General features: G+C 42.0%; 1 protein-coding gene across 1 annotated transcript in view; it reads left to right on the forward strand.

Annotated features, from left to right (window-relative positions):
* LOC106613063 (chloride channel protein 2) overlaps nucleotides 1-18,631 on the forward strand; it is a 106,181-nt gene extending 87,550 nt beyond the window's left edge. Inside the window, exons 18-23 of the mRNA XM_014214947.3 lie at nucleotides 8,633-8,750; nucleotides 9,037-9,107; nucleotides 10,679-10,717; nucleotides 12,663-12,767; nucleotides 13,517-13,603; nucleotides 15,975-18,631. Of these exons, the coding sequence (XP_014070422.2) occupies nucleotides 8,633-8,750; nucleotides 9,037-9,107; nucleotides 10,679-10,717; nucleotides 12,663-12,767; nucleotides 13,517-13,603; nucleotides 15,975-16,181 (627 nt within the window). The 3' untranslated portion in view covers nucleotides 16,182-18,631. The remainder of the gene's footprint in view (nucleotides 1-8,632; nucleotides 8,751-9,036; nucleotides 9,108-10,678; nucleotides 10,718-12,662; nucleotides 12,768-13,516; nucleotides 13,604-15,974) is intronic.
* The last annotated feature ends 597 nt before the right edge of the window (nucleotides 18,632-19,228 follow it).

Consider the following 19,228-nt stretch of genomic DNA (forward strand, 5'->3'; position numbering starts at 1 on the left):
ACATACAGAGAACGAGAAACAGACAGAGATAGAGAGAGAAACAAACAGAGAGAGACAGACAGAGAACGAGAAACAGACAGAGATAGAGAGAGAAACAAACAGAGAGAGAGAGACAGACAGAGAACGAGAAACAGACAGAGATAGAGAGAGAAACAAACAGAGAGAGAGAGACAGACAGAGAACGAGAAACAGACAGAGATAGAGAGAGAAACAAACAAACAGAGAGAGAGACAGACAGAGAACGAGAAACAGACAGAGATAGAGAGAGAAACAAACAAACAGAGAGAGAGACAGACAGAGAACGAGAAACAGACAGAGATAGAGAGAGAAACAAACAGAGAGAGAGACAGACAGAGAACGAGAAACAGACAGAGATAGAGAGAGAAACAAACAGAGAGAGAGAGAGACAGACAGAGAACGAGAAACAGACAGAGATAGAGAGAGAAACAAACAGAGAGAGAGAGAGACAGACAGAGAACGAGAAACAGACAGAGATAGAGAGAGAAACAAACAGAGAGAGAGAGAGACAGACAGAGAACGAGAAACAGACAGAGATAGAGAGAGAAACAAACAGAGAGAGAGAGAGACAGACAGAGAACGAGAAACAGACAGAGATAGAGAGAGAAACAAACAGAGAGAGAGAGAGACAGACAGAGAACGAGAAACAGACAGAGATAGAGAGAGAAACAAACAGAGAGAGAGAGAGACAGACAGAGAACGAGAAACAGACAGAGATAGAGAGAGAAACAAACAGAGAGAGAGAGACAGACAGAGAACGAGAAACAGACAGAGATAGAGAGAGAAACAAACAGAGAGAGAGACATACAGAGAACGAGAAACAGACAGAGATAGAGAGAGAAACAAACAGAGAGAGAGACAGACAGAGAACGAGAAACAGACAGAGATAGAGAGAGAAACAAACAGAGAGAGACAGACAGAGAACGAGAAACAGACAGAGATAGAGAGAGAAACAAACAAACAGAGAGAGACAGACAGAGAACGAGAAACAGACAGAGATAGAGAGAGAAACAAACAGAGAGAGAGAGACAGAGAACGAGAAACAGACAGAGATAGAGAGAGAAACAAACAAACAGAGAGAGACAGACAGAACGAGAAACAGACAGAGATAGAGAGAGAAACAAACAGAGAGAGAGACAGACAGAGAACGAGAAACAGACAGAGATAGAGAGAGAAACAAACAGAGAGAGACAGACAGAGAACGAGAAACAGACAGAGATAGAGAGAGAAACAAACAGAGAGAGAGACAGACAGAGAACGAGAAACAGACAGAGATAGAGAGAGAAACAAACAGAGAGAGAGACAGACAGAGAACGAGAAACAGACAGAGATAGAGAGAGAAACAACAAACAGAGAGAGAGACAGACAGAGAACGAGAAACAGACAGAGATAGAGAGAGAAACAAACAGAGAGAGAGACAGACAGAGAACGAGAAACAGACAGAGATAGAGAGAGAAACAAACAGAGAGAGAGACAGACAGAGATAGAGAGAGAAACAAACAGAGAGAGAGACAGACAGAGAACGAGAAACAGACAGAGATAGAGAGAGAAACAAACAGAGAGAGACAGACAGAGAACGAGAAACAGACAGAGATAGAGAGAGAAACAAACAAACAGAGAGAGAGACAGACAGAGAACGAGAAACAGACAGAGATAGAGAGAGAAACAAACGAGAGAGAGAGAGACAGACAGACAGAGAACGAGAAACAGACAGAGATAGAGAGAGAAACAAACAGAGAGAGAGACAGACAGAGAACGAGAAACAGACAGAGATAGAGAGAGAAACAAACAGAGAGAGAGAGAGACAGACAGAGAACGAGAAACAGACAGAGATAGAGAGAGAAACAAACAGAGAGAGAGACAGACAGAGAACGAGAAACAGACAGAGATAGAGAGAGAAACAAACAGAGAGAGAGACATACAGAGAACGAGAAACAGACAGAGATAGAGAGAGAAACAAACAGAGAGAGACAGACAGAGAACGAGAAACAGACAGAGATAGAGAGACAAACAAACAGAGAGAGAGAGACAGACAGAGAACGAGAAACAGACAGAGATAGAGAGAGAAACAAACAGAGAGAGACAGACAGAGAACGAGAAACAGACAGAGATAGAGAGAGAAACAAACAAACAGAGAGAGACAGACAGAGAACGAGAAACAGACAGAGATAGAGAGAGAAACAAACAGAGAGAGACAGACAGAGAACGAGAAACAGACAGAGATAGAGAGAGAAACAAACAGAGAGAGACAGACAGAGAACGAGAAACAGACAGAGATAGAGAGAGAAACAAACAACAGAGAGAGACAGACAGAGAACGAGAAACAGACAGAGATAGAGAGAGAAACAAACAGAGAGAGACAGACAGAGAACGAGAAACAGACAGAGATAGAGAGAGAAACAAACAGAGAGAGAGACAGACAGAGAACGAGAAACAGACAGAGATAGAGAGAGAAACAAACAGAGAGAGAGAGACAGACAGAGAACGAGAAACAGACAGAGATAGAGAGAGAAACAAACAGAGAGAGAGACAGACAGAGAACGAGAAACAGACAGAGATAGAGAGAGAAACAAACAGAGAGAGACAGACAGAGAACGAGAAACAGACAGAGATAGAGAGAGAAACAAACAGAGAGAGAGAGAGACAGAGAACGAGAAACAGACAGAGATAGAGAGAGAAACAAACAGAGAGAGAGAGAGACAGACAGAGAACGAGAAACAGACAGAGATAGAGAGAGAAACAAACAGAGAGAGACAGACAGAGAACGAGAAACAGACAGAGATAGAGAGAGAAACAAACAAACAGAGAGAGAGACAGACAGAGAACGAGAAACAGACAGAGATAGAGAGAGAAACAAACAGAGAGAGAGACAGACAGAGAACGAGAAACAGACAGAGATAGAGAGAGAAACAAACAGAGAGAGACAGACAGAGAACGAGAAACAGACAGAGATAGAGAGAGAAACAAACAGAGAGAGAGAGACAGACAGAGAACGAGAAACAGACAGAGATAGAGAGAGAAACAAACAGAGAGAGAGAGAGACAGACAGAGAACGAGAAACAGACAGAGATAGAGAGAGAAACAAACAGAGAGAGAGAGAGACAGACAGAGAACGAGAAACAGACAGAGATAGAGAGAGAAACAAACAGAGAGAGAGAGAGACAGACAGAGAACGAGAAACAGACAGAGATAGAGAGAGAAACAAACAGAGAGAGAGACAGACAGAGAACGAGAAACAGACAGAGATAGAGAGAGAAACAAACAGAGAGAGAGACAGACAGAGAACGAGAAACAGACAGAGATAGAGAGAGAAACAAACAGAGAGAGAGACAGACAGAGAACGAGAAACAGACAGAGATAGAGAGAGAAACAAACAGAGAGAGACAGACAGAGAACGAGAAACAGACAGAGATAGAGAGAGAAACAAACAGAGAGAGACAGACAGAGAACGAGAAACAGACAGAGATAGAGAGAGAAACAAACAGAGAGAGAGACAGACAGAGAACGAGAAACAGACAGAGATAGAGAGAGAAACAAACAGAGAGAGAGACATACAGAGAACGAGAAACAGACAGAGATAGAGAGAGAAACAAACAAACAGAGAGAGACAGACAGAGAACGAGAAACAGACAGAGATAGAGAGAGAAACAAACAGAGAGAGAGACAGACAGAGAACGAGAAACAGACAGAGATAGAGAGAGAAACAAACAGAGAGAGACAGACAGAGAACGAGAAACAGACAGAGATAGAGAGAGAAACAAACAGAGAGAGAGACAGACAGAGAACGAGAAACAGACAGAGATAGAGAGAGAAACAAACAGAGAGAGAGAGAGACAGACAGAGAACGAGAAACAGACAGAGATAGAGAGAGAAACAAACAGAGAGAGAGAGAGACAGACAGAGAACGAGAAACAGACAGAGATAGAGAGAGAAACAAACAGAGAGAGAGAGACAGACAGAGAACGAGAAACAGACAGAGATAGAGAGAGAAACAAACAGAGAGAGAGAGACAGACAGAGAACGAGAAACAGACAGAGATAGAGAGAGAAACAAACAGAGAGAGAGACAGACAGAGAACGAGAAACAGACAGAGATAGAGAGAGAAACAAACAGAGAGAGAGACAGACAGAGAACGAGAAACAGACAGAGATAGAGAGAGAAACAAACAGAGAGAGACAGACAGAGAACGAGAAACAGACAGAGATAGAGAGAGAAACAAACAAACAGAGAGAGACAGACAGAGAACGAGAAACAGACAGAGATAGAGAGAGAAACAAACAGAGAGAGAGAGACAGAGAACGAGAAACAGACAGAGATAGAGAGAGAAACAAACAAACAGAGAGAGACAGACAGAACGAGAAACAGACAGAGATAGAGAGAGAAACAAACAGAGAGAGAGACAGACAGAGAACGAGAAACAGACAGAGATAGAGAGAGAAACAAACAGAGAGAGACAGACAGAGAACGAGAAACAGACAGAGATAGAGAGAGAAACAAACAGAGAGAGAGACAGACAGAGAACGAGAAACAGACAGAGATAGAGAGAGAAACAAACAGAGAGAGACAGACAGAGAACGAGAAACAGACAGAGATAGAGAGAGAAACAAACAAACAGAGAGAGAGACAGACAGAGAACGAGAAACAGACAGAGATAGAGAGAGAAACAAACAGAGAGAGAGAGAGACAGACAGACAGAGAACGAGAAACAGACAGAGATAGAGAGAGAAACAAACAAGAGAGAGAGACAGACAGAGAACGAGAAACAGACAGAGATAGAGAGAGAAACAAACAGAGAGAGAGAGAGACAGACAGAGAACGAGAAACAGACAGAGATAGAGAGAGAAACAAACAGAGAGAGAGACAGACAGAGAACGAGAAACAGACAGAGATAGAGAGAGAAACAAACAGAGAGAGAGACATACAGAGAACGAGAAACAGACAGAGATAGAGAGAGAAACAAACAGAGAGAGACAGACAGAGAACGAGAAACAGACAGAGATAGAGAGACAAACAAACAGAGAGAGAGAGACAGACAGAGAACGAGAAACAGACAGAGATAGAGAGAGAAACAAACAGAGAGAGACAGACAGAGAACGAGAAACAGACAGAGATAGAGAGAGAAACAAACAAACAGAGAGAGAGACAGACAGAGAACGAGAAACAGACAGAGATAGAGAGAGAAACAAACAGAGAGAGACAGACAGAGAACGAGAAACAGACAGAGATAGAGAGAGAAACAAACAAACAGAGAGAGAGACAGAGAACGAGAAACAGACAGAGATAGAGAGAGAAACAAACAGAGAGAGACAGACAGAGAACGAGAAACAGACAGAGATAGAGAGAGAAGCAAACAGAGAGAGACAGACAGAGAACGAGAAACAGACAGAGATAGAGAGAGAAACAAACAGAGAGAGAGAGACAGACAGAGAACGAGAAACAGACAGAGATAGAGAGAGAAACAAACAGAGAGAGAGACAGACAGAGAACGAGAAACAGACAGAGATAGAGAGAGAAACAAACAGAGAGAGAGAGACAGACAGAGAACGAGAAACAGACAGAGATAGAGAGAGAAACAAACAGAGAGAGACAGACAGAGAACGAGAAACAGACAGAGATAGAGAGAGAAACAAACAAACAGAGAGAGAGACAGACAGACAGAGAACGAGAAACAGACAGAGATAGAGAGAGAAACAAACAGAGAGAGACAGACAGAGAACGAGAAACAGACAGAGATAGAGAGAGAAACAAACAGAGAGAGAGACAGACAGAGAACGAGAAACAGACAGAGATAGAGAGAGAAACAAACAGAGAGAGAGACAGACAGAGAACGAGAAACAGACAGAGATAGAGAGAGAAACAAACAAACAGAGAGAGAGACATACAGAGAACGAGAAACAGACAGAGATAGAGAGAGAAACAAACAGAGAGAGAGACAGACAGAGAACGAGAAACAGACAGAGATAGAGAGAGAAACAAACAGAGAGAGAGAGACAGACAGAGAACGAGAAACAGACAGAGATAGAGAGAGAAACAAACAGAGAGAGACAGACAGAGAACGAGAAACAGACAGAGATAGAGAGAGAAACAAACAAACAGAGAGAGAGACAGACAGAGAACGAGAAACAGACAGAGATAGAGAGAGAAACAAACAGAGAGAGACAGACAGAGAACGAGAAACAGACAGAGATAGAGAGAGAAACAAACAAACAGAGAGAGAGACAGACAGAGAACGAGAAACAGACAGAGATAGAGAGAGAAACAAACAGAGAGAGAGACAGACAGAGAACGAGAAACAGACAGAGATAGAGAGAGAAACAAACAGAGAGAGAGACAGACAGAGAACGAGAAACAGACAGAGATAGAGAGAGAAACAAACAGAGAGAGAGACAGACAGAGAACGAGAAACGACAGAGATAGAGAGAGAAACAAACAAACAGAGAGAGACAGACAGAGAACGAGAAACAGACAGAGATAGAGAGAGAAACAAACAGAGAGAGAGACAGACAGAGAACGAGAAACAGACAGAGATAGAGAGAGAAACAAACAGAGAGAGAGAGACAGACAGAGAACGAGAAACAGACAGAGATAGAGAGAGAAACAAACAGAGAGAGAGACAGACAGAGAACGAGAAACAGACAGAGATAGAGAGAGAAACAAACAGAGAGAGAGACAGACAGAGAACGAGAAACAGACAGAGATAGAGAGAGAAACAAACAGAGAGAGAGACATACAGAGAACGAGAAACAGACAGAGATAGAGAGAGAAACAAACAGAGAGAGAGACAGACAGAGAACGAGAAACAGACAGAGATAGAGAGAGAAACAAACAGAGAGAGACAGACAGAGAACGAGAAACAGACAGAGATAGAGAGAGAAACAAACAGAGAGAGAGAGAGACAGACAGAGAACGAGAAACAGACAGAGATAGAGAGAGAAACAAACAGAGAGAGACAGACAGAGAACGAGAAACAGACAGAGATAGAGAGAGAAACAAACAGAGAGAGAGACAGACAGAGAACGAGAAACAGACAGAGATAGAGAGAGAAACAAACAGAGAGAGAGACAGACAGAGAACGAGAAACAGACAGAGATAGAGAGAGAAACAAACAGAGAGAGACAGACAGAGAACGAGAAACAGACAGAGATAGAGAGAGAAACAAACAAACAGAGAGAGAGAGAGACAGAGAACGAGAAACAGACAGAGATAGAGAGAGAAACAAACAGAGAGAGAGACAGACAGAGAACGAGAAACAGACAGAGATAGAGAGAGAAACAAACAGAGAGAGAGAGACAGACAGAGAACGAGAAACAGACAGAGATAGAGAGAGAAACAAACAGAGAGAGACAGACAGAGAACGAGAAACAGACAGAGATAGAGAGAGAAACAAACAGAGAGAGACAGACAGAGAACGAGAAACAGACAGCGCCGCTCCAGAATCTCACATAAGTGTTCAATTGGGTTGAGATCTGGTGACTGAGATGCGTGCGCACAGACAGACAGACAGACAGACAGACAGACAGACAGACAGACAGACAGACAGACAGACAGACAGACAGACAGACAGACAGACAGACACACACACACACACACAAACACACCATTTAAACCCCCTATGCTACTTTGAGACCTCTCTATCAAAGTCACTGAAATCTCTTCTTCTAGTCATTGTAGCCAAAATAATGGGCAACTGGGAATTTTTATATATGACCATAAGCATGATGGGATGTTAACTGCTTAATTAACTCAGGAACCACACCTGTGTGGAAGCACCTGCTTTCAATATTTACATTTACATTTAAGTAATTTAGCAGACGCTCTTATCCAGAGCGACTTACACATTTTTATATATGACCATAAGCATGATGGGATGTTAACTGCTTAATTAACTCAGGAACCACACCTGTGTGGAAGCACCTGCTTTCAATATACTTTGCATCCCTCATTTACTCAAGTGTTTCCTTTATTTAGGCAACAGGTACAGCATGAACTGTACTATTGATTATATGTATTCAGAGTGTATTCATAGGTTGCACCTCCGTGAATCGGTCGCGTCATGCCATTGTTATGAACGTTCTTAAGCTGTCCTCTGCCGCCCAGTCATTCTGGACAGAGGCTAACTACTATTTCGTCAAAATTACACTATAGTGCCTAAAAATATGATGACATTGCTAATGTAGTCAAATATTTAGTAGGAAACAACTTTAGCAGCATTATCATGCCGTCAAATTGACTTTAGACAGATGGCAATGTTGTCATTAGCTTGCTAAGTTAATCAAAAATAGCTAGCAATGCTAACGTTAGCTAGCTACAATCCGGTGGCCTCTCAGTTAATCTGGCTACATCAAAATGTTTTCCTACTAATTATTTTCCTCCTTTTGAATGTCATAGTATTTCCAAGCCACTGGAATGCACTTTTGATGAAATCTTCATTAGCGCTCATTGACAATGCATTGAGTAGAATGCTCAGTCGGGCATCAGTCCCAAACAAACGTTCGACACAATATTGTGACGAAACATGCAACCCATGAATAGTAACGTGTGTGTGTGTGTGTGTGTGTGTGTGTGTGTGTGTGTGTGTGTGTGTGTGTGTGTGTGTGTGTGTGTGTGTGTGTAGATCTCCACAGAGGAGTCTTCCTTCAGTTCCACCCCTACCCCCTCCATGAAGCCACTGAAGCCGGCCCTGAAGAGACCCTCTGTGGTGGACCGCCCTACTGAGATATCCATGCCCACAAGTAAGAACAAACACACACAGAGGAACTTGTATTACCAACATCAATGGTCTCTATCTCTCCTTCCATGTCTCTCAAATAATTGTATTTAATTTATTTTTTATTCCGAAAGGATCCTAAAATTCGAAATCAAATAGCTAAATGATCCATAGTATGAGCATCTTAAAACAATTCCATAATCAGTTTAGAACCCCCCCAACTGCTTAGACTTTTGTGAATTATTAAACAACTAAGTACTTTTTGAATTACTTAGAGCTTCTTCAATAGTCTCTGTCTCTCCCTTTCTCAGGTCCACAGGACCACTCTGGCAGCACCTTAAAGAACCTCTTCCGTGTCAGACCTGATAAAGAAGGCCTGGAGGTGAGACACACACACACACTCCTACCTCCTATACAAACTCTCCCTCTTCTAGAAGTTCACCATCAATCACTCTCCGATACATAATCACTTCCTGTTCAATCTCTCTGAGTGACACCTCCAACTCAAGCCTCCACACCTCCACTTAGGTTAGGCATGACTCTATTTTTTGAGAGTTGGGGGAGCTTCAGAGTTGGAGGTGCATTTGCCCAGCGTGGCAGAGATGTTGTGTTAACGTTGTTCTTGTCTTTGGCCGCTGGAAGAACAACAACGTCAACATCAACATAAAGGGCACTACATCAAGCTCTGCGACTCCTGAGTTTAGGAGGCCACCCAGGCGCATCAGGATATCCGTTGTGGTAAAAATGCTGGGAATGCCCCAGGAACCTGCCCAACAACTGGTCAGCAAACCAATCAACCATTCGCCATCCGCTGCAGGGCTAGTCCATGCCTGTGGACTTTGATCTGTGCCGAGCTGAGCCATGCCGATCTGTGCCATCGAGACAAATGTGTTGAACGCCCTCCTCCCTGTCTGTGAACTTTTACTGACCTCATCCTCTTCTGATTGGCTGTTAGGTAGTTTTAACTCTGACCTCATCGTCAGAATGCAAACTGCTTGGTCAAGAAGTCAGTAGTGGTCGTGGAGAACTCGACTGCCTCTCTAGCTATGACACCCTAAACCCCAAAAGACTACAAACCGTGTCTATGTGGTCCAAACGTGGTCTTTCCATGGTCAGGGTGGTGTGGTTAAGCTGCGGGCAACTTAAGGGACGTCGCAGTTCAACCAAAGCATGCTGCTACGCTGTCTATCATCAGCCATGTCATTAGAGGTGTCCAATCAGTGACCTTCTCCTGGTTTGTGGGTGGGGCCCGCCCCTCCACAGAACCAAACTCCTCCCCTTTTCATCTTCTATAGTTGTTCATACCACTTGCCATGAAAACATATGTCATACTGAAGATGGAGGGAAGGGTGGTGGTTGGGATGGGAGCGGGGGGGGGTCCATGCATGTCTATCTATGGAGGACAATAGAAATCAGAAGAACATCCTGTTGGTAAGACGGGCAGTTCTTATCCTCCTGTTCAATGACAGAGCAATTACAATTACAACCACCAAGGAACCCATAATGCATGAGAGGAGGATTTATTTGAGGTATCTGGAAAATGACATCATAAACCATGATACACTGTCTAATTACCAACGCTGCTACGCTCAAACAGCCATTCATGTCCATCGATGAAACAACTGCCCAATTTTGAATTAACAATGATGATTACAACATATACAACATGATAACATTTTGTATGTACCCCCTGACAAAATATAAAATGGTAATTGTGTTATTCATAAATAGTCAAGAGAACAGCAATCTGGAAATGAAATAGTTCAGGGTTTTATGTCATTAAACCTTGATTTTATTTCATATCCATAGACTACATGTATGACACATCCATATCATAAAAGCATCCATTCATCATATAGCTAGATTATAGAAATAAAACCTTTAACCATTGATCGCTTGGTTTGTGTTTGCAGTGTAAGTGTGTTGATCTGTTTCCTGTCCCTCTTCTCTCAGGATGACTTGGATGTGGATGATGACATGACCATCAGAGAGGTGAGACCCTATAACACTTTCTCTCCCTCTTTCTCCCTTTTCTCTCAGGATGTGTCAGTGCTGTCTGTCTACGCTACAGTGTATTTACTGGTTATCAGGGGAATAATTAGTCACTGAGTATGAATATCCTTATCAAAGCTGGAATCTCTATGGGCATCTATTATCTCTGCACCAGGGACCACAGCCAGACACTGTGTAGCCACACAAAAGAGGAAACCACCTAGGCTTAAAGGAAGTGGAGTTTGGATAGGGATTGAGATTAGGGTTGATGTTTGGGTAGGGATTTAAATTAGCATTGGGGTTTGCAAAGTGATTTGGTTGGTATTAGGAATGATTGGATTTTAGATTAATGCAGGAATTATTGGTGGTACCTCAATTGAAATATTCGGAGATTTTTTCACTGCATTCCATAATCTATCATTTCTTTAATCTCACGTTTCCATTTCAACTGCTACCATGCTTATTATGCATGTCACTCTCATATTTGCTCAACTATTAGCATTTAGATTTGCAGAAGCCCATATAGGTAACAATCACCTTAGTTTAATGTCTATTCCAAAAGGAATGATTTTCTCTTCTGAAATGTTAATGAATGCCCCACCATAAAACTTTTTTCAACTGAAATACGATGTTTACCCATGATGTTGCACAACGATTGAAGTCAATAAATCATGGTTTTAGTCAAAGTATGACATATTTGGGCTTGAAGAGACAAATCCGGAAAGCCCATTTCGTGCAAATCCTTGTGAATGCAGTATCTTTTCCTATGATATGATGAAGAAATTATTTTCAGCCTACGTTTCATTTCAGCACTGGGTTTTATTTGAATGTTGCCACCCACCAGCATGACATGGTTTATTAATCAGAAATAGCTGCAAAGTTATTCCTCTTTGTGACTGAGATGAGTCTCCACTTGGCCGCCTGAGCCATGGACGGTGCAAATGTATGTTTTTCCCCCCCAGAAAATTAACAAAATCCATTGGATAATTTGTCAATTTTCACTTATTTTTGAGCTAGTCTGTATTAAAAATATACTGCATATATCTGACCGTTTTATTAATGGTATAATTGCGTGAGATGATAGCATTTTGCAAACCCGCTCACCCCGTCTCCCCAAGATGAATGGTTTTGACCACTAAAGTTTTGCTTCACTAGACACTCCACTGCTTTGATTGGTGTAAAGTTATCTAGAAACCACAAGTGTCTATCCAGGTAATGAAAAGGCACCCGCAAAATAAAATGTATAGTTACATGTCATCTGCGGAGTACATGATCATGAACAAAGTCATTGTAGCCTATCATTTCACTTCCCCTGTGGGCACGGGTTGATTTGGCTTTGGGGTACCGCAGTCTGCCAGCAGTCTACCTACCAAGGGTTGCACCATGTCCATTACAATGTAGAAAACGCATATCAGCTATCTTTCAATAGTTATCCATATTACTTGAGCTTCATCTTATTCTTTCTAACTATCTGTAACCGATGTGAAATGGCTAGTTAGTTAGCGGTGGTGCGCGCTAGTAGCATTTCAGTCGGTGACGTCACTCGCTCTGAGACATGAGCCACATCAGTTAACATCATTTGAATTAACATTCTGCATATATTACAAAGAAAATTATTGCATCACAATACCAGGTAGCCATTGTGAGTGCACCCATGACTTTACCTGTCAACTTGCCAGGGTTACAGGTTCCAAGCCTGTTCTATTCACCTATTTCTATATGTGCTGCAGCTGAATTGTAGTCATTCAGTCAACTGTTTGTTAGGAAAAAAATATTAGTTTTATCAATTTATTTTTTACAGTTATGACAGTTACTTTCTGTCCATGATGGTCTTCATACGTAACCGTCGGTTACATGGTTATACGGTAATTGTGCCAGCCCAATGTCTGAGTTTTTGAGTACTTCCAGAATGTTTCTCTCCTCTTTATCCTCCTCGGGTTTGCAGATTGCAGAGTGGGAGGAGAAGCAGCTTGACGAGCAGGTGAACTTTGACAACTGCATGATCGACCCCGCCCCCATCCAACTGGTGGAGCGCACCTCACTACATAAGGTCTGTCTGTCTGTCTGTCTGTCTGTCTGTCTGTCTGTCTGTCTGTCTGTCTATCTGTCTGTCTGTCTGTCTGTCTGTCTGTCTGTCTGTCTGTCTCCGTTATACTGCTCAGCACCCCCTTTTCACTAAATCCAGGATTATTTTGTAAAATGCGCATTGTAGATGGATAGTCCAGTATTAATGCTATTATAGCCACGGCAGTGCAAGCACACACACTCACATTTGTGTGTGACTTATGGACACTGGTGTTTGTTCTCTTGCGTCTATCAGTCTGGGTGACGTGTATTGCATGCTGTTTTATGTGTTTGTTTCCTGGTACATTGTAATGGTTAACTCCCATTGCATTAAATATTTAAATAACAATAAGGTTATTCTATTTCCTGTGATTTGGGTTTAGGCTCAAGCTTGAGGTTCTAGCAGCTTACAGTATCAGTAGGGATGTTGTACCTTTCACAACAATCTAGCTCAGTGGTGCTCAGACACCCGATTAGTCTAATCAAGGTGATTACTTTTGATGACTTGCTGATTTACTTCATTAGTTGAATGAGGAAGGAGCTTGCACACCATTCAGCTCTCCAGTGACCACTGAGCTGACTGTTCTAATGCACTAACTGCTGTAGTTTAATAGCTGCTTTCAGATGTTTACTGATTTGGGATTCAGAGGGGCCTCCATATGAATGTCAAAAGGGAATCTTTGGTTCTAAGTGTTCTAGATGTTGGTTCTAAGTGTATTGTTCTCTTGTCCCCAGACCCACACCATCTTCTCTCTGCTGGGGTTGGACCATGCCTACGTCACCAGCATTGGACGACTCATCGGAGTGGTGTCCCTGAAAGAGGTGAGTGATCAGATCACCTGGGGTGGAGCACATCAACATGGCACTGTCCTATCATCATCATCGATTACAACATCACAACAGCCACCATTGTCATAGCCATCTCCATCATCATCATCTTTCTCACTGTCACAATCATCAGCATAACTGTCACCACCATCAGTATCAATGACCTTCGCTCCTTCCGTGCCTTGTTATGTGACAGACAGCGAGACAAATGACTGGTTAATGTTCCTTGCAGTCTCTCCTCCTTCTGTCTCTTGTTCTTTCTATATTTCTCTCTCTCTCTTCACAAACAAAGCATGCGGAGGCACTCTGTCTTTGTCAGTTGGCTGTAAAACAGGAGATTGTTGCTAAGCACAGTGTTGTTCCACTGGCTGACATTTAGGCCTTTTGTTTGGTGTTAAACAGCAGTGAGATGAGCCTCACCTCTCCTTGCCTCTCCTCTTCTCGCCCTCTCGTCTCATCTCCTCTCTTTGCTTCTCCTCGCCTCACCTCTCCTCTCCTCGTCTCTGTCACACAGCACTGCTGCATTCAGCTCTCCTTATGCTTTCTAATAACTGGGGAGGGTGTGTATGTGTGTGTAAGTGAGAAATGTCTGCCTAGAAAGCGTTGTTTCCCAGGCGTCTGTCGTGGTTGGGGAAGGAGAGGGGTGGAGTATATGACGACGTCTGAATAGGGCTATTGTTGGGGCCAATATATGTTGAGTTCAAAAAACCATTGTTCATCATCTTTAATTTATTACCATGGTAGCATAGCCACACTCCCTATATTATCACCTAGAATCACCATAGCAACCGCCCTGTAATATTGCCATTGTTAAACATCACCATTCCACTTTGGTCTACACTTGCCTAAGACTGTCAATGATTTATATGTGCACTAGATGACTGACTAGGGGCGCCGTTTTGAAGCCACCGCACCTCCATCTTGGCACTGCCACACCGTTGTAAAAATATATTTTGGAAGCTATAGAAATGCCTTTATTAATAAATTTAAAAAAAATTGCCGTGTTCATTCTATTACAGACACCTTAATGCATACTTTTAAATTATATTATGTAAGCTAAACATACAAATTAAAAAATATATAAAAACATGTATCTTTTTTTAAAGTACTGTTCCCACTAGGGTTGCAAAGGGAGGGTATATTACTGGAAACTACCAGTAAACTACCAGAATTCAGCATATGTGGGAACTCCTTCAAGACTGTTGGAAAAGCATTCCAGGTTAAGCAGGTTGAGAGAATGCCAAGTGTGCACAAAGCTGTCATCAAGGCAGCTTTGTGGCTATTTGGCTATTTGGTGGCTATTTGAAGAATCTCAAATATAAAATATTATTTGATATTTTTTAAACCTTTTTTTGGTTACTACATTATTCCATATGTGTTATTTCCTAGTTTTGATGTCTTCACTATTATTCTACAATGTAGAAAATAGTAAAAATAAAGAAAAACCCTTGAATGAGTAGGTGTTCTAAAACTTATGACCGGTAGTGTACATCATGGATGGATGCTTCTCCCTGTCACGGGTGCCATGGTTTCCCTTAGTTTGAAGATGTAATCCGGAGACAGGTGTTTTCTCCATCTCCTTAGCTATCATACTCTAATTCCACTGATTTCAAAACTTGGTCCTCCAGAAAGTGGAGAGCAACACTTATGCATTTCTACTAAGCAATACATATTTTTTTTAAAGCCGTGTTAGACAGGATTACCTACACATACTGACCAGCTCAAATAGACAGAAGTTTGCTATATGGCAGACCAATCCAAACTCATCTCTCGGCATGTCCAGCCAACTCATTATCTCAGCCAATCATGGCTAGCGGGAAGGTTGCTTGCTTTTTCTGTGTCTAAACCAGCTAGGTTCGTAATTTAACAATTGTATTCATGTTTTTCAAGTATAAATTACCAAAGTTACGATAGATTCCTATAGATTTTCTGTTAATTACCAGATTCCAGTAACTTTGGTAAATGACCGGTAGTTTTGCAACCCCACTACAACGAAGAATACTTAAATAGATGTAATTTTGTCCTTGAATCATTTCATTGAAATACTGTAAAATTCCATTCATTCCTATGGAGGATTGCTCCTTCTGGGGAGTGCCAATATGGCTGGCCGGTGGCTTCAGTCTTTCATTGGCAAATACATAGCATCAGCAATCCAGGGATTACATACATTATTGGTCACTGTACAGATTGAGCTGTCCTCTCTGATACCAAGCCTAATTTATACTCAATCCCAAATTGACTGGTACTCAATAACTGTGACCCGTAGTCCCTAAGTGTCAAAGTGTACAGGCTAGGGGTTGGGTTTGCATTGGGCAAGTCACTTCACTTTTGTTGACCCACTATTTCTTTGTCATTATCTCTGTAGCTGCAGAAAGCCATCGAGGGCTCTGTGGCAGTGAAGGGGGTGAATGTTCGCCCCCCTCTGGCCAGTTTCCGGGACAGCGGCACCAGTGGCACCATTATGAACAACGAGAACAAAGCCAGAGATCTCCACAAGCTGTGGAACCGGCGAAAGTCGATGTCCCTCCCCCAGGAGCACCGAGCCTCCGACTCTGACGAGAAGTCCAAGTGAGGTGGACGGGGATAGGTTAACGGGGATGGGGACAGGTGGACGAGGATGCGGACAGGTGGACGGGGATGGGGACAGGTGACACAGGAATGGGGACAGGTGTGTTGGCGAGGAGTAGGAGGAGCGTTGACCCCCCCCCAACTCAAAACCACAACCAATGCTGCAAACTCATGGCTTGGATCAATATTTAATTCTGGACTATAGAGTTCTCTCCTCTTACTCCTCTCCTAACCTTCCTCTCCATCCCTCTCTCCTTTACCCCTCCTCCCGGTTGGTCTTTGGGCCCTACACTTACTCAGCTCTTATGGAGGAGGAATGGACTCACCACAGACTGGACCCTGCTCTCCACTAGGCTTGGGGGGGCCCACAACCGAATAGATCTGTGTGTTAGGGAGGGGAGAGGAGGGATGGACTCACCCTGCGCTTGGCCCAACCAGAACAGAAGAGATCTGGGTGTTAGGGAGGGGAGAGGAGAGGAGGGATGGGTTAAGGTGTCACTGCTTAACAAAGGTGGTCAGAGCACAATGTATAGAATATGCGTGGTTTGACTATAAAAGGAATTGCATTTTTATACAAATTTTGCAGACTTGGCTATTGGTCTGACTTTGAGGGGAAATTTAAAAAAGAAAATCCCATGTGTAGCACCTTCTCAGAAAATACAGTCTCAAACACACATGCACAAGTTTTAATAAGAGCCAGTCTGCACACTCCAAGACAATGGAGTTTTCTCTAAAAATAGTTCTTTATAACCTTGAAGAGAGGAAGAAGGAGAGGGAGAAGAGGGAGAGTGAAAAAGGCTAAAATATGACAATATGAAAGCGTTTTCTGTTATCTAATCTGCTGCGTTAGGGAGTTTTCTTCAATAGAACCCAGGGTAGCTTTCTGGTTGGCCAACTTCACATCCCCACTGTATATGTCCACTGTCCAGTAACACTACGGTGATCAGAGTAAGGTCAGACCCAGACCACATAGAACCAGTTTAAATAATGTTGACCAGTAGCCAACTGACTGAAACTAGATATCTGAACTAACTGACCAATGATCAAACACTACAGCCCATCCATACTGACCAATTAGAAGTCGTCAGCATTACCGATCTGTGATCTATACATGACCAATGATAAAGCACTACATTCCTACTACAGTATGAGTTATCAATAGTCCTACTGATATATAGACCTGCCTAGAGGAGGTCTGGTTAGATGGTTAAGAGTCTGACCTCTGTGGTTTTGATTTATTCATGTCTTTTCCTCATGACAGTCGCTGGCTTAATGTGCTGCATGGTTTCCTTAGTCATTTGAATGACTAAGGAAACCACTGCTTGGTGTTGATTTCTGCCAGCGATGTAAAGATGTCTGCTCACATATGCAAGCTCAGATGGTTGTGCTTTTACACATTCATATGCCTTATTCAGTTCCACATTGAATAAAGTACACACACACACACAAGCACACACACACAGTATTGTACAACCTTGTTGAGACACAATTCAGTCCCATTCAAAATCCTACTTTCCCTAACCTTAACCCTAACCCTAGCTCCAAACCCTAACCTTAACCCGAAAACCTAACCCTAACCCTAGCTCCTAACCCAAATTCTAACCCTAACACTAATTCTGACCTTAACCCTAAACCCCCTAGAAATTGCATTTGACCTTGTGGGGACCAACTAAATGTCCCCAGTTGGTCCAAAAAAATTGGGACAATTCTTGAGAGGACTTCTGGTCCCCACAAGTATAGTTAAACATGTCCACACACACACTGACTGACATTGGTATTGCATAAATAGGTTTTCATTTCAGTGGTGAGTTCTTGCCTTGTTCACCGCCACTGAAAAGAAAACACACACACACACATTAACATCTTCACAGACTGTCATGTCCATCCTGACATGCAGAGAGATGCACACATATGAGGAGAAGTATGCTGTTGTGTATATCATTTTAATGGACAATATCATTATGATGATGGATATATTTTTTTTAAGGTTTTTATTCTTGTTTATTTTGTATCTTTTCTCATTGAATGAATTTTGATCTAGGTTTGATTGGCATCATTCATTCATCCAATGAGCTTTAATCATGGCTTATATTGGGAAAGGGGCAGTGGTGTAAAGTACTTAAGTAAAAATACTTTAAAGTACTACTTAAGTAGTTGTTTTGGGTATTTGTACTTTACTATTTATATTTTACTTTTACTTCACTACATTCTTAAAGAAAATGATATACTTTTTACTCCATACATTTTCCCTGACACCCAAAAGTGCTCATTACATTTTGAATGCTTAGCAGGACAGGAACATTGTCAAATTCACACACTTTTCAAGAGAACATCCCTGGTGATCCCTACTGTCTCTGATCTGGACTCACTAAACACACATGCTTCATTTGTAAATTATTTCTGAGTGTTGAAGTGTGCCCCTGACTCCTTAAATTAAAAAAACAAGAAAATGGTGCCGTCTGGTTTGGTTAATATAATGAATTTGAAATGATTTATACTTTTGATACTTAAGTATATTTTAGCAATTACATTTACTTTTGATACTTAAGTATATTTAAAACCAAATACTTTTAGACTTTTACTCAGGTAGGATTTTACTGGGTGACTTTTACTTGAGTCATTTTCTATTAAGGTATCTTTACTTTTACTCAAGTATGACAACTGGGTACGTTTTCCACCACTGGAAAGGGGATGGGGTTTTTGGGGAATGTGTGGATTTAAAACTTTGCTATACGTTTACAGATTTAACATATTTAACATCATTGCTGTAATACATGATTGTTCATTTAAAATCTAACTGATCTACATTGCTATCTATCGAGTTGCTCTTCCTGCAACTCCTTTTTAGTTTTTGTTGCGTATTGCTCTTCCCTGTCTGATTGTTATAAAGAGGTCCAATGTTCAATGTTTTTCCAGCCTTGCAGCATGTACCCAACATTTCTACAATGTTTATCCAGCCTTGCAGCATGTACCCAACATTTCTACAATGTTTTTCCAGCCTTGCAGCATGTACCCAACATTTCTACAATGTTTATCCAGCCTTGCAGGATG

Source organism: Salmo salar, chromosome 09, assembly GCF_965601325.2.
Source record: "Salmo salar chromosome 09, fSalSal1, whole genome shotgun sequence".
NCBI lineage: Eukaryota > Metazoa > Chordata > Actinopteri > Salmoniformes > Salmonidae > Salmo > Salmo salar.